Source organism: Lagopus muta, chromosome 18, assembly GCF_023343835.1.
Source record: "Lagopus muta isolate bLagMut1 chromosome 18, bLagMut1 primary, whole genome shotgun sequence".
NCBI classification, from domain to species: domain Eukaryota; kingdom Metazoa; phylum Chordata; class Aves; order Galliformes; family Phasianidae; genus Lagopus; species Lagopus muta.
Genome location: NC_064450.1, coordinates 7999077 through 8015238, shown reverse-complemented (window position 1 = coordinate 8015238; position 16162 = coordinate 7999077). Strand labels below are relative to the sequence as shown.

The window sequence follows — 16162 nt, the reverse complement described above, 5'->3', positions numbered from 1 at the left end:
AGACACACAACCAGAAAGAAAGTTAGCACACAAATTCCAACCATCCAACTGGATGTCAACTCATCCAATTGAACTGCTCTTAACAAGAACAAACATCAAGTCTGAAGACCACTGAGAAATGGGTTATGCTTTTAAAAGTATTCTGAAATAAGGTATTGAAAGTGCATGCAACATTCCTAAAATACTCAGGTGCTAAACTCATGCGGACACCTTAGAAGAAACTATTAATCAAAACTAGAATTTATAAATACATCAGAGACCACAAATATGATGTAACATTCTATCACATTATTTTCAAGGGACTCAAAATGTTCCAATGTTCAGTACAAAACATTGAAAATACTTTCTTTTTAATCACTTGAATATTCTAAGATTGAATTTACCTTTACTTAAAAACACATACATACAATAATTTTGTGTTACAGAAGTATTTAAAAATACTATTTGAAGTCAAGCAAAAAGCATTCCCACAATAGCCTTTTAGTAATGCAACATTGATGACTTCACAAAAGATTTTAACAAATCTGTTAGATCTGCATAAATTAAGTTTTAGTATTAGCAAATAATTTAGTTTTACAATTTTGTGCTTCAGCATTACTAACAAAAGGCACAGAAATAAAAAGCAACGCAGATCAGCCTAAACTGATTGTAGCTATCAAGTTTGTCCTCTATAGTGGGAACTTCTATTCAACATACACACAAAAACCAAAACTTTCAAAGAAAGCTTATTTGAGTTGGTTTACCTTTCAGCAAATGCCCTGATCTCCCATAACTCCAATTCCTCCTCTGCTACCCAACTTTCAATTATAACAGGGCCTGTTTGCTTGGGTGTTTCTGGCCTTTTTGGCCTTAGTGCACTTGATCGAAGTCCCTTCCTCTGGGGTGTTGGAGTTTCTTTAGAGAACAGTCAAAACATACACATTAAGCTCAATCATAAAAAAGAATTGAAGTGTAAACCAAAATTTAGTACCTTTTTTAGTCTTATTTTAGAAACTGGAATACCTTTCAGCTTTAGAGAAGTCAAGTCAGGTTTTTAAATGCATTATCTGTTTCACACAGGAGAATGAATAGTTCATGTCAACTACGTTTGCTCCTTTGATGGTCTGAATTCTTATAAAGGTCTAGTTACCTTAATTCTGCAGAAGCTTACATGGAAGGGGAAAAACGTACAAACAAACATACCTTTTGGAGCCTCTGGTACACCAATGGGACAAATAATTTTTCTTATACAGTACTCTGACCGGATTCCATATGGACCAACATCTCTTCGCTTAATTATTTCTGTTGTTGTAATTTCAGTTTCAGTAGTTTCTAAAACAAATTAGTCCCAACACGTTAAGAGCAGGAAAATAAGGTTAAATCTCCAATCAATCCAATATACTCAAGGTAAAGAGCAACTACAGTGCAAACTGTTGGCTATTAAAAAAGTGTAAAACCAAATCAATATCAAGCCTTTAGAGAAAAAAATGGAATTAAAGTAACAGTCAAAATTAACAGCAAGAGCAGTTGCATTCAGAAACCCCAAAATGTAAAGGAATACCTGTACGTGTAGTCCCTCCTCCAGGTGGAGCTTTTGCAGCCATGTCATCCCATTTGAGACATGCCCACAGCAATCGCAGCATAAGGCTCACCCCAGCCAAAGATTTTACTGTTTGAAGTCGGTACCTACCAAGAAAGTATTAAAGTAAATTCTAAAATCAAAATGTATTTATATTACCTAAGTAAACCAATGACACATTTTCCATTCTACTTGTACTGAACAATATATTTGTTTGTAATAACAGCAAAATTTATAACAGCTCCCATCTTGCCAACTATACAAGAGGTTTTCATTTTGCAGCTCAAAGCACTCTTTGAAATTCCAAGAAGGAAGTTCAAAATTAAAAAGGTAGGAGAAAATCAGGTTTGAACAACAAGGACAGTACAGTTATCCAATCTTGTAAGTAAAATTACTGTCATTTCAAAAACCCTGAATTTACTGTGAGCAAGAGGAAAAATTTTCCACTTGGGCTCAAGTTAGTGAAAAAATCACTTCTGGGCATGAACACGTGCGTCATCTTTATTTTTAAATCCAGTTAATTTTGTTTTATCCTAAACTTTTCCTCTAAAACATAACATATATACCTCCAAGTGATCCCAAAAGTTGGTCTTGGAGATGGATATGGCCAGATATCCAATGCAGGCTTTGCATTATAATTGAAATAGGGAACTTCTCTGATCCCTCCTCTTCTGGCTAGCTTTTTTAAGTCATCATTGGGTAAAACAAATATGCTTTTTTTACTGCTTTTGGTTACAAATTTTCTATATGATGGCAAGGCAGTTCCAGAACGTGTTTTTTTGGGTTTTGTAAATTTCATTAACTTCACTTTGTCTTTTGTAGAATACTCTTTGCTGACAGTCATGGAAGTAACCAATGTGCCTTCTGGGGTGGACAGAGAATCAGTCACTGTTGTTGTAACCACTGTTTTACGATGTTCTTGTACAGAAATGACATCAACATTGCTGTGTGTAGCTGGAGTGGTAAGCTTAGTCACAGTGGTGGTGGTAGTTACAGTGGATACGGCACAGTTTTCTGTAGATGACACCACTGTTGTTTTCTCATCATTAGAAGCTAGAGTCTCTGCAACTTTAAACACAGTTTTGGATTCTGTAGAAACAGTTGACGTTGTGGTGGTCACTTCAGTAATAACAGTTTTTATTTTACTTTCTCCATTAACATCTTCTACTTTGTATGTCTGTAGACCATTCTGATCAGCAAAGTCACTACTCAAGCTAGATTCCTCACATGACATTACAGGAGATGAAGCGACTTTCTTATCCTCAGCATGTTCGGTTTCCATAGATTCTGTTTCACTGCTAAGATTATTTTCTTTACAGAAATCATGTGCTGGTGTGGAAGAAGTATCCAGAAAGGCAGATCTTTGAGGAGAAAGATGCTTTTCTTCAGTTTTCTGCACATAATTTGGGACTTCCTCTGATGGCTGAAGAGTCTTTTCAGCTTCAAATTCAGGTGAACTCTGCAGAGAGGACTTAGGGTCCAGAGCATTTTTATCAACACTGTCCTCAGTTGTGATGTCACCATTCATGAATGGTTTTACTGAAGATTCCTTAGAAGTCAGTGGTTTCATTTCATGCTCTGGAAAGGATTTATTAATATTATTAACTCTTGGTTCAATATCATCTCCTGTTGTCGCTTCATAGTTGACTTTAACTAAACTTTCATCATTTGATAGTACTTTAATATCACTGTCTTTTCCATTCATTTGAAATGTTGATTTATCTTTTTCTAAGTCCATTTCAGTTTCTTCATCTTTATTATTCATTTTGTCAGTAACACTATTTAGATTTGTTTGATCAAGGTATTTGTTTATGGTATTTGTGTCTACCTCCAGTTCCTGACCTTTCTTTTGACCATTAGCCTCATTTAGTTGAGAGCTCAGTAGTTCCTCATCAACTTTCACTCCATCCTCACGTTCCAAAGTTTGACTTCCAAGGTTTCTTTCAGAAATTAGCTCGGTTTTAAGTGGTTCTATATCTTTACTAACTAATTTCTGGTGAAATACAACCTTGTTTTCAGATTTACTTTCAGTTTTTCTTGGAGTAATGTCTTTATCCAGTTCACTTTTTTGAAAGGACAGTGGTTCAAAATGGCTTTTTATTATACAATTCTTTTCTGGATCTCTGCTCTGCTGTTCAGAATTCCCTTCCATATTTGTTTTGTCAGAAATAGCCACAGCACCTTTTCTACAGCTGCTTTTACTTATCACTGGCTCTGAGTTTTCACATTCTCTCTGAGATACTCTGGTAATAGGTGGTTTCTGTTTGAAAGGCTTCTCATTTGTTTCCAAAACATCCCATTTGACTTTACCATCTGTACTTGTTTGTTTCAAGTCCTCAACAATGGAACTCTCACACACTCTAACATCTTCTCGTACTTGACTCTTATCAGCTGCCACAGGTTCAGAGTTTTTCTCTTTGCTATCATTCTGAATAGATCTTTCACCTTCAGAGGACTGAGGTGAGTCTTCATCTAGAAGCTGTCCTTCTCTTTTTGACAGCCTATTTGTTGAAGGTAAAGAGAGCTCATCTAGCTCACCAGTTTTCATAGAAGAGATGCTGCTGATTGGCAAGCAATCCTGACCTGTATCTTCACTTTGGACTTTATCTGAAATATAGGTTTGATTTTGGGAAGATGTGTCTGATTGACTTCCTTCCTTTACTTTTTTCATTTGTAGCTCTTCTAAATTTTTCTGGGAGCTTAATGATTGAATGCCTCCATTTTTAGCACTAGCCTCCAGTTTCATCCTCTCTAGACGTTGTTTTTCTTCCAGTGTAAATTGTTTTATTCGTCTCTCAAGTAGTCCATCTAATTTTGATGATTTCACTTTCCTCTTGTAGCAAGTCCTTAAATGAAATCCCTCGCTGACATTGATTATATCAAGTTTACAGTGATTATCCTCATCTTTTATTGAGGATTCAGTTTTCATATCTATATCCATAGGTTCTTCCTTGATGACTTTAAAATTTTCAGCATCGATTTCTTTTTCCTCTGTGAAGAAATAATTCTGAATCAATAAGTTCCTTTAATAATGAATACCAAAAGTGTGTTTTTGCATTAAAAACTAATAAATAAATGCACCTTATAACATATTATTAAATTTCAAGAAAAAGAAAATGAAAACTTTAGACATTTCTACAAAAGACAATTAAAAAAAAATACTTAACTGAGATGTCTCAACACAACTCATTACACAGTTTTTAGTAGTTATTCATGAGGTCATACGCTTCTACACAGAGTATTGCAATGAACAGCTAGTTTTACAATGATTTATGTATATCACCTTTGTCTTTTGCATGACATAAGTTTTCAGAATTTGTATCAACTTTTTCTTCATGTGACTTTTCTTCCTTCACTTGTACTTTCTCCGCTGCTTCTGACATGCTGCCTTTGTCCTTTGCTTGAAGATCATGAGAATCCTTCATTCTATCTTTCTCTGTTTTTACTTTTATTGGACCTTTTCTTTTATCCAAATTGCATTTTTCATCTTCATTCTTTGCTGTTAACAGATTAAATGGTATTAATTATTCAAAGGGCTCATTTTTTTTTTAAATGATCTGCTACATTTCAATGCCTATTCACACATCTGTCAATGCAGAAAAAAAGAGATACATACATTCACCCATGTATTAGATGCCACTTTTTGCCAATCTATGTATTTTCCTCAGTCTTTAATTTACATAATCTACCAATACCCCAGAACTTCATACTTGTAAAAATTTAATGTAGCTAAAAAATATCCACAAGAACTGAGTATATCAACAATGATTATGAACTATTAATTTTATAATTAACACAAATTATATGAATAGGTAACAGAAGGCAGTACGTGAAAAATTAAAAAAAGATTCTAATTAATGCAGACACTTACTTGGCAGCAACTTTCTGTAATTTGCATTGGTATTTCCAGGCAATTTGGGCATAAACCTATGGACGTGTGTTTTACTGATCCAGCTCCAGCCACCATATCCTGTTACTCTATACTCCTCTCCTTTTTGTTTCCAAACCTGATGAATATTTTAAATATATTAATTTTAATCATGCTTTTTTTGCTGCACTGCTAATGTATACATTCATTTAAAAACCTAAGATGTCTTAAGTTTAAATCTTTAACTTTCTAATTTACAGAATTTTTGAAGCAAACTGAAGTGTATCTGTGAAATAACATACAAGCTAAATTTCAAGATGTGTCTGCTGGTAACTGAATCAATTAATCAATGAATATTTTAAGACTTTAAAGAAAATAGAGAAAAAGTTAGACATCAATACTTTCTGTATTTTGCATGTTTTTCATGCAAAATAAAACCTTACCTGATGTTTAACAGGGAATGTATATTTCACCCATGTAGCTTGCTGCATTGTTTCTTCTTCTTCTTGTTTTCTCTCTTTTTTTTTCACTTTCTCCTTTTCTTCCCTTTCTATTGCAGTCATTCTGCGTAATCTAGTACATATAGGTTTAGGCAAATTTAAATATACTTAAGTACAGGATCTTACAAACAAATACAATAAATCAAACAACTGTCTATGCCACCCATTTCAATAATTTAAAATATCCGAAGTTAAGAGGAAAGGCTAATATCAGGTTATATGCATTAATTGCAACAGGAACCCAATTTTTTGCTTATTCCAATAATGCAGACATAGCTGTCTGCAGCTCTGTCTACTCTTAGACACAGCTGCAGTAATTAATAATTACTAGTTCTTCTAGAAATATAAAGCTTGAAAGTGTATGGATATTTTTTCTTTATTTTTTTACCTAGTATGCCCCAAGGATTCCCGCCAGATTGGCAACATCACCACAGGCTTAATTGCGCATTCCAATATAGCCAGAGCTAGTGCAAATTCTCTAGGTTTGCTGCACATCTGAACAGCCTTAATCCAGTTAGACCTAAATTGGAGACAAGATAAAAACATGAAACATATACACGTACTGATACAGCATGGTAAGTCGATGAACATAACAGGATAAAGCCCCATATATTTTAATATTTAGCTCAAATGTGCAATCTTTAGTCATTCATCACAAGACTCAAACTTCTTATATTTCAATATACTGAAGCTTGGTCCTTGAAAATCACCAACTTGATTAAACAAAGGCTATCGCCCATTCATACTATTAGCAAAAACACAAGACAACATATCTTTACCTGTGAGAAGCCCAGTTAGGGTGAAGGAATGATGCCGGGATATTGTTTTCTAGCTGAATAATAGTTAGCCTTAAAGTGGATATGGTAAGAACCTTGGACCCATGTACAGACCCATTCCATTTGAACTCTCCAGCAGTAGTCAGACAGAATTTATGTGAGAGATGTCGTCTCTTGTCATGGTCTTCCCTGTGTTGGTGCTTGTTCAATGCAAAGGAATTAGTGGCATACTGATTATGATAAACACGGTATTTCCCCTCTTGACCTAATTTGAAATAATTGTTGATATTTCCTTTCATCACAATTTCCCTCTTTGTGTTCATTCGGGAGACTTCACCTTGAGAGTTGACCACCAGAACCTAGTTCAAGAAAGAATGATTTTCAAAGTTTGCAATTTAATTGTTATAAGGCTTCAACTGCCTATATATAAATTAGTAAAGATACCCAGCATTAGTTTGTAACTGTTTACCATATATTTGCACTCACTGCACAGAGAGCTACAATATTCCCAAGAGCAACACTTTGAAAGAAAAAAAAAAAAAAGCCTCTTCAGCAAGTCAAACAGGATCCTGTTCTGCTGCTCTGAATTATGCCTACTGATGGCTCTGGGAGAATAGCTTAACTAAACTGAAATAAGCTTTCTGTGAAACACCTTCAGAGTAAATCACAGAACTCATATAGGTATCCAAACAAATATTGTTGACTTGAAAACATGACATGGATAACTCCTCATAATGGAGTTCCAAATCTGAGAGCTTTCACTTCAGTCTGCACCAAGGAGTGGCTACTATTTTTACGTGGACATAATCTGCCAGTACAGATTATGAACTGGAAACATGGTTATTACCCAGCTACTCAAACAACAACCAAACACAAACCACTATTAAGTTACAGTTTTGGCACAGCCGTTCTGAGAACTTTGAAGACAGAAGTAAGAGAAAATGTATATAACTTACTACTGGCCATATCATAAACAACTCCATAGCTTGTGACCAGCACTTTAAAATCAAGTACGTGCACTGGGTCACTGTTATACCACAGTATAGATAGCTACTTATACTGCAAGAGCAAACGAAAAGGAGAAAAAAAGCTTATGACACAACGTGTGGTTATTAGAACTTTCTTTCTAAAAGTATCTTCCAAATCACTTTTTTTTTTAAATTAAAAAAAAACACAAAGCACATCAGTTTTCTAAAACAGTCTTCCTTCTCCCCCGAATTTTCCAAGAGTGCACAAACCTCTCTGTTTTCTTTATGTATCTTATTTGCTTCATGCGCTGCAGCAGCAACCTGCTGGCTTTTCATCTGGCACAACTTGCTATCCGGATTTCGTAATCTTGTGAGCATTCGTGTTGAACCTGGCATCCCTTTCCCAGCGCCTGGAGAATCACTTCTTTCACCATTGGCTTTCTCTCCTGTCCAAGAAAAAAAGGCTTTTAAAACAAACTCAAAAGCTAAGAGTTTTCTGTTGATGTATTGAAGTAAAAATAAAAAACAAATAACATGAAAATATATAGCAATGTTTTCTTTAATTTTTTTTTTTACCTATGTCCTCTGAAGTCTGCGATCCCCCCTCTGCATTTTCAGCATCATCAGGCATCTTAATGGAGTCATTCTGCCCGGAGCTGAGCTCACTACTGTTGCTGTTTTCAACATCTGTCTGTGGAGCTGCAGCAGACGCACTGCTGTTGCTAGGGATCATCTGACCAGTTTCTTCTACAAAAGAAGAACTTGATTTTTAGTTTTCCTCTTAAATTGAATCAATGCAATTTTTTCTTTTTTCTTTTTTTTTTTTTTTTTTAATGAAAAATTCAAAGTCAGATGAACATCTTTTGCTGGACTGCAAAGAAACACCTGTAAGATATTAGTTTCCTCCAGAGCACTGAATCCCTGCAAGTTTTTGTTGTTATTGTTCTGTTCCAAGTGGTTTCTATAGCTCTGAATTAAAGCTTAAACTTTCTGAAACTGAAATTTAAAGCACATTACTTCATGTATTTATTATTTGAAATATTTTTTTTCCTCTATATGCACATACAATAAGCTCTTTACTGAGATTTTGGTTTGCTTTTAGAATGCAGATTTAATGAAATTTGTTCTGAAGCTTCTATGAGTCTCTCTTTTGATGATATCACACTTTAACAAAGCATGCCATTCTCAGTTCCCTTCCCATTTTTAATCCCATCTTTGATCATCTCCTCTTCTTCAGCACATTGATTCTGAGGAGTCCCACCAATTTCAATTCCATTTGTACCACTTTATCAGATCTTCTCTTCTACAAACTTAAATATCAGCTTCTCTCTTACAATCTGGTGCATCTACACATTGCTTCAAGCTCTGTAAGAGTAATGAGTTCTCACTCTTCAGCTGTCCTTGCTGCCATCTCTCTGGATAGCTGCAGACATAACTGCTACCTCTCTTGTCTCTACAACACTGGGTCCAAGTATGATCTTTCAACTTAAGTGCCACTGAATTGCAATGGCCTAGAAATAAATTGCTCCCTCTTCCCAGGAACGCTTACAAAAGCAATGTTATCTTAATGTTGTGCACAGACATAGCTTAATTTAAAAAAAAGATTTGTCTATTTCTGGAACTCTTTCAAAAGATCAGGGATCCCATTAAGAAGGCAACAGACCAAAACCTTCCTTCTGTGAAACATTCACAGATAGCAAAAAGATCTTAAGGTAAATATTCTTAGATTCTTGGAAGAGTCCTAACCCAAATACATCTTGATTTCTGGCACTGCCAAATGGGTGACTGACATTATTTGACCCATTTCCCTTTTAGTATGGGAAAAATGGAATAATTTTGTGCCTGCTGTTTGGAAGAGAGAAGAAACATCCAAACTAGACTCAAAAGACCCACATTACATTTAGCAACGATGGTGACATAGTTTTGTTCAGGTTTTTCATTTTATCTTATTTTCTTGTCTTCAAGGCTGGCTGCTTTACTGACAACAGTTCAGTATCCCTGCTCTCTCTGAAATAATGGTCTCAAAATGAAACTTCTTAATAGGAACACAAGCATCACTATAAATACAGTAAATAGACTGCAGGAAAAACTCGTCATCCACACTTTCCTAAAGACAAAGCTCACTAATTTAGAAATAGCAGCCAGAAGCTCTGGAAGAAGAAATGTACCTGTATGAAAGTGTATCAATATAAATTTTTTAAAAGGTAGCATTAACCTATATATATATATATATTATATATATATTTTCCAGATTACGGATTAATCTTAACTTTCACTTTCTCCTATTGACAAAGTTTATTACCAAGTTGAGATGCATTCATATGAAGAAGTTCAAGACTTATTCACTTGGGTACAGACTGCAATTATTTCAGCTGGAGAGAAAATGTTTACTACTACACTATTTCAAACAAACTGTCTGCATTACACAGTTGAGTATTTCTTTATTTATAGCAACTGAAAATACATTAAAGTTGCTTAGAGTAACTTCCAGTTACACATTAAGCTTGAGAGAATATCACTCTAAAAGAATACTCCGGTAACTCACATCACAGTGGATCAAATTGTGTTTGCTACTAAATCTAAAGCTCTTTTTTAAACACAATGTTATTATTTACAACCATTGACATACATTGACACATCTAAAATACAAAAGCTTCTGTGCACGTAAGTCTTAAATCTGTTTAAAATTCCTGTCAATCATGACAATTTTTATCCTGAAATCTCAGTGCAACAGTTTACTCATGTGAATGAAATTATTTTATTAGTAATTGATATAGTAAATGAGAGGTTAAAATAATAAAAGCCATTCGCAAATTAGAACTTGAAATTAACTTTGATAGGATGCTAACAACCATTATGGATCACTGTGCAAAAACAAAATATAAAGAAAATAGAACATAAAAAGCTTAGCTGTAGTCATCTTTGGAAAGCATGGAAACAAATGCTAATGTCATGGAGGACCACAAATTTCCAGCACTGATTGCAAGAAAATTAACTTTGAAATGTTAATGACAACGTAGCAGTAAAGGATGGCACTGCAAGCAAACAGCATGAGTGATATACGCTGTGAATGGTTTTAGTGGACAAACCAGATAGAAAAACTGAACAGATTACCCAAATTACAGAGGCATCAGTAACAGTGCCTTCTGTACCTGAGAGTTCCTGATGGAGCTCTGATGCCACCTTCTTCTCTGCCACGTTGTTGCTATCAGGGGTTTCTGACTGACACCCCATTGCGTTCTTCCCTTCAGAGCAACTATTCTCTCCTGCAGAAGGATTTGTGTTGTTGTCGTCAGTGCTCGATGTCAGACAGTTACTTTTATCCCCAATGACTGTTGCCTCTATAGTAAAATGCACAACAAAACTTTAGGGATATTCTCCAGTATGTCTTAGCTTGTCATTTGGGGTCACTCATAGAAAGCAGCTTTATTAATTTTGCCCAACTATTTCACGTTGCTGAGATTTCTTATTCCCACCCTCCCCCCTTCTGTCTCCTGCTATTGGAAAGTCTTGTCTGAAACTACTTAATTCAGATGAGGAAAACAATGTTAAAACAACGCTGAAATACTGCTTACTACAGATGTTGATCACATTCCTTCAATGCCACTTGTACCTCAAGCTAAAGTACCGTGAAATTACTTAACGAAAGAAATAATTATAACATACAACCACAAATAAATCAACAAATATTGCTTAAAAATAAATAATCAGACAACAAACTAGCTTGGGAAATGTAAGGACATAAACGAAACCATCTCTTTACATAACTGTAGTTGTTAAAGCACAATCACGTTCCTTTACCTTCATTTTTCACTTTCTCCATAGTTTGCTCAGTGGATGTGTCCTCAGCTTTATCTTGATCTCCAGATTCTTTCTTGCCTTTCTCACCATCTGCCTGGTCATTCTCAGCATCGCTTTTGGCTTTTTCTGCCTCGTCTGCTGGTGTGTTTCTGTCTTCCTCTACCTCTCCTCTTCTTGCTCTGATAGCATCCAAAATTTCATCTACAATAAAATGCATGTCATCAATACACACTAAGCAGCACCTGCAGAGCTTATAAGCAGAAAAGAGCATGGCATAGACACTGTTTCCTTTCATTTATGGACAAAAAGTAACATACAACTTTATCACTTTTTTTTCTTAGAATAAACAATTCTGAAGGTCTAATAATGATCGCAAATTATGCATTTATATAGTGATGACAAATCCATTTTTAAAGCAGAATATCCAACTTTCATGGCCTCCCCCAGAGCCTCCACAGGTTTACAGAGGCATTCATTGTTTCAAGGCACATTAACTTCTAGCAGGGAACTGCAAGGGAGACAGCATTCCTTCATACTTTATATAATACTGAAGAAAATATTTGAGCTTGAAGATTTCTGCAACTCCTATTGAGTTGATAAATGTTTATGAAGATAGAGATTGAGTGAGCAAGAGAGAGTAACAGTAAATTAACAAATAATTGACAGCCCAGCTCCAACACATGAAGGGATCACAATCTGGCACACCCTAAGCAAATCAGAAATTTGAATCATTCAGGAGATCCTGGAACACACGATACAGAGGCCTAAGTCATCACTACACAGCCAACACTGCACGATGGTTCTCCAAAGCTTTCTACTCACAGTCCAACTGTGGCTAGCAGGAACAACATTAATGCAAGTATGACCTAGCTTCAAGCATTAATGATACATTCATGGAGTAGGATGTAAAATAATTTCCTGCCATATATTCATTCATTTAGTTGAACACTTCCCAAACAAATCCAGCTAAGAAAATGCTAACATTTTGCTACAGAGCACTTCCTTTAGGTCAGTCACTTTCACTGTAAAATGAATGTTCAATCAAAATCCACGCTAAATCAGAGTGAAGCACATCCAGTTAGATGCAAACCAGCTATCAGATATAAACAGCAGTTAAACTGTTAAAAAAAATGACAGTGAACATCAAAAAGTTCTGACTTCGGTGTAAAAATTTTGGTGTTGGTGTAAAAATCTTTTTCTCCCTGTAAATTCAGAAATGGACTGGTTTTTTGAATACAAGAATTTAATAACACACTGAAAAGAACTGCTATTATCAGTTTGGCTCAATGAACATTTTACAATAAAATAAATATAAGCTAGAATTTGATTCAAAGTGCAGTACTTATTCCCACTAGACAGAATATGCTTACCATTTGCTGCAGAAAGGAAAGACTTGTTGGTGCCCCTGGCTTTGTTAGTAAGGTCTTCTGTTACATCCATGTGCCGATGAACTTCTTCACGCATTTCTTCCAGAGTTTTGCATAGGTCAGCTTCCCAGTAATCTTTGTCTAGGCATTCAATTAACTCTGCCAGCTGAATCTTTGTGCTATAGTACCAGACTTTCTTATCTTTCTCACTTTCTGAATCTTCCTCTCTACAAGAGTTTTTTAAAAATAATAATATTAAAATATCTGGAGAGACGACAAAAATGATTATCACCCTTTTTTTTTGAGAAATATTAAATGTCAACACCTGAATGCAAATAAACCAATATTAATCACTTGTTTCATTCTCATTATATCTCATTATTATTATACAATATCATTGTAACTAGCAATCTACTAAGTCCCAAAGAATGTGCAATGAAAGAATGTGCGTCTCCAGAATCCACAACAAGCTATGCTTCTGACTCCAAATTCAGGAAATCTGAAGGGTAGTTTTACATTCATAAAATGTTTTATATTAACATCTGTACAGCTTTCACAGGTGCTCTTAAAAGTCCCTTCTTCCTACTCTAGTGTTACAAAGTTCCATTAGACTGAAACAGTATTAGCTGTTATCTTCAGTTTCACTACCTATTTCAAGAACAAGCTTTAGTACCAGTAAAAATATGTTGCACTGCAAGCCAATAAAACCCAGAGGCACCAGACCACAAAGAGAAAGCATTCCACAGAAAAGACCCACCGTTCGTTTTTCTACATATTCATTAAAGAAATGCTCAAATTAACATTCTAGAAATGATCCATGAGGTCATGCATGAGTATTTTATTTCCCTTCCTCATTTGGACTTTGAGCACAGAAGTTCTCTTGAACTAAAGGCTACCATCACTTCAGTAACAAGTTCAAGAATTAGAGCTGTCTCTTGACAGTGCACAGATAGAACATCCAAGGGCACAAGCTGGCTGTTCTGTACAAAGATGAAACTTGTCTTTGGTCAGATCTCTTTTCAAGGCTCAGGTGTGAGCTAGTGGAAGCCCCCAGGTGCCCATACTGACTCACTAACAGTCCGAGCAGTAACACAGAAAACATTCAATGCAATCTGTTTAGGTAAAATTAGTTGATTTAAAATAACTAATAAAAGAGTCAAGCTTTCTTCAAATGCCTTCTTGAACTGGTTAAAGGAAATCACTATGATCTGGAGAAACCCGAGAGACAGGCTATGAATAAAAAGAAGATGGAAGGATGGACACTGTGCCAGGACTGACTCTTCAGCAGGCGGGGAAAACAGCGATGTGACGGACTGGTAACACTTAGAACTACCAGAAAGGGGAGAAGGGCAGGAAGTAGCACAGCCTAACAAAATCCTCTGGGGGGAAAAAAAAAAATAAAGGCAAGAATTATGGATTTCAGTTCTCTAACTCCCAGGCAAGATTTCATACCAGTATTTACACAAATTGTTTTTAGAACTGTTTGCATCCTTTGATGTATTGGATCACACAGCGCTGCTAAACACTGCTGAAAAATGCTTTTTTAAAATTGCTACAATGATACCATTTTGTGGATCTCAAGTTTTAACATTTGGCAGTTATCCTTCAAATCCTCTTCCAGTTTTCCAAAGCATAAAGCATGCTTCCACATGCAAAATGGTTGCTTTTGCTACGCAGCATGGTTATTAAATCTACAGGACGTTAGAACTGACAGCACAGGATTAACATCTATGTGAACTGAAGTACAGTTCTGTTATACAGTTAATGCTTCTGTTTCATTATGAAGCGGCTTTACAGGGCACATTACAAATAAATTACACTTCAGTGTCATGAATAGTGTAGTAGTCAGTTTTGTACATCCTACATCATGCTGAAGGGCACCACAGCTGCAGGGCTGCCAGGATGTCTCAGTGTCTGTTTGTCACTCTGATCCCATCAGCAGGATTTGAGAAGTTTTTAATCCAAGCCACATACTTCTGAACCAATTTGTTTTGGAAGCAGGCACAGGTACAGTTACAATAGCAGAAGGCATCTAACTGCAACAGGAAGGATAGAAAACCTCAACTTAGGTAACCTGCATGAGAATATAAAAGAAAGTTAGGAAGTAATGGATGAACTGCATTTACTCTGACCTTGGTAAACATCACAAATTTTTCATTGATGTTTTGAAACATTTTATTACTAATTGAAAATCAGGAAAATGGAAATTCCAATAGCAATTTTCCTTTTGCTGTATTGTTTATAGTTCCTATCCTTTTTGATATCCAATGAATTAATGATGTTTTCTTGTTATATAAACACCAATTAAGATACAAAACTTCCATTAATAAAATCTGACTTATTACTACTTCTTTAGTTCTCAAATCTGTAATGGTGAGCAGAACAAAATCATTCTGCAGTGCAGTAGAGCATTAAGACAAACCCATCTCTAAGGCAAGGTTTTCCTTGCAAGTTTGAAAGGAAATTACAAAAAATATGGGCAGAGAAGAGAGATTGTCCTTCATCTGTCATCTTCTTCCTATTTTACTTCACTTTTTTGTGGTTACCAGAAAAGACCCTTTCTTCCTTGTCCTTTGGAAGAGAAAAATACTTTCATTATACTTGCAAAACCTCACTAAGGTTTTACACTTGAAATATTTAGTTTTTACTAGATTTTCACTTCAAAACAAACAAACGAGCAAACAAACAAACAAAAAAACCCAAAAGGATTGTTTTGGGTTTAGAAAATTCAACCAACAGGACACAACTGAGTAGTGCTTAATCAAGACAAGAAAAGGGTCTAAATAAATGTCCATGTAATGAAGGCAGCTGTTCAGCTACATGGAACAAAAGGAGAAGGAGCACTCCCTCACAGATCAATCAGTTACATTACTGCTTCCAGACCCACACTGACTCACAGAAACCATCCAGGAATGAGACACAAAAACAAACCTCAGTTCAGAAGCAGCACAGCTACATACACTAGTTTAGTTAAAGTTCTATAAAAGTTTTCCCAGAAACCAGCAAAATGCAAACAAACCCTAATGGCTTCTCAGAAAGACAACTCAAGTACATTTGCATCAGTGGTATGGTTTAGCCCAAAACTGGAAGAGCTACCCACACATGAAGGAAACTAACTGCAGTAAATCTGTGATACTTGTTTCTGTAGCTATGCAAATCCACAACACATTCACATTCTCAATGCATATTCAAGTTCTGTATCCCATTTAGTACTGATGCCTCCTAAAATTTCTACTCAAGAAAGGTTATGTTAATACTGTATAAACTTTGTATCAAAGCAAGCAAAAATTAACATTCGTTGGGAAAATTGCTTGGAATGTGAAT

General features: G+C 35.5%; 1 protein-coding gene across 11 annotated transcripts in view; it reads right to left on the bottom strand.

Moving 5' to 3' along the window:
- Positions 1-16162, bottom strand: part of BPTF (bromodomain PHD finger transcription factor) — a 46930-nt gene that overhangs the window by 18834 nt on the left and 11934 nt on the right. For 9 of the 11 annotated variants that reach the window (XM_048964771.1, XM_048964769.1, XM_048964775.1 and 6 more), the window contains exons 3-16: positions 12842-13065; positions 11472-11672; positions 10823-11011; positions 8247-8417; positions 7941-8116; positions 6706-7061; positions 6315-6446; positions 5870-5999; positions 5430-5565; positions 4842-5057; positions 2125-4549; positions 1541-1665; positions 1183-1311; positions 744-894 (exon numbers count right to left, since the gene is read on the bottom strand). In XM_048964771.1, the coding sequence (XP_048820728.1) occupies positions 744-894; positions 1183-1311; positions 1541-1665; positions 2125-4549; positions 4842-5057; positions 5430-5565; positions 5870-5999; positions 6315-6446; positions 6706-7061; positions 7941-8116; positions 8247-8417; positions 10823-11011; positions 11472-11672; positions 12842-13065 (4761 nt within the window). The remainder of the gene's footprint in view (positions 1-743; positions 895-1182; positions 1312-1540; positions 1666-2124; positions 4550-4841; positions 5058-5429; positions 5566-5869; positions 6000-6314; positions 6447-6705; positions 7062-7940; positions 8117-8246; positions 8418-10822; positions 11012-11471; positions 11673-12841; positions 13066-16162) is intronic. The other 2 variants (XM_048964773.1, XM_048964777.1) reach the window with 2 other exon arrangements.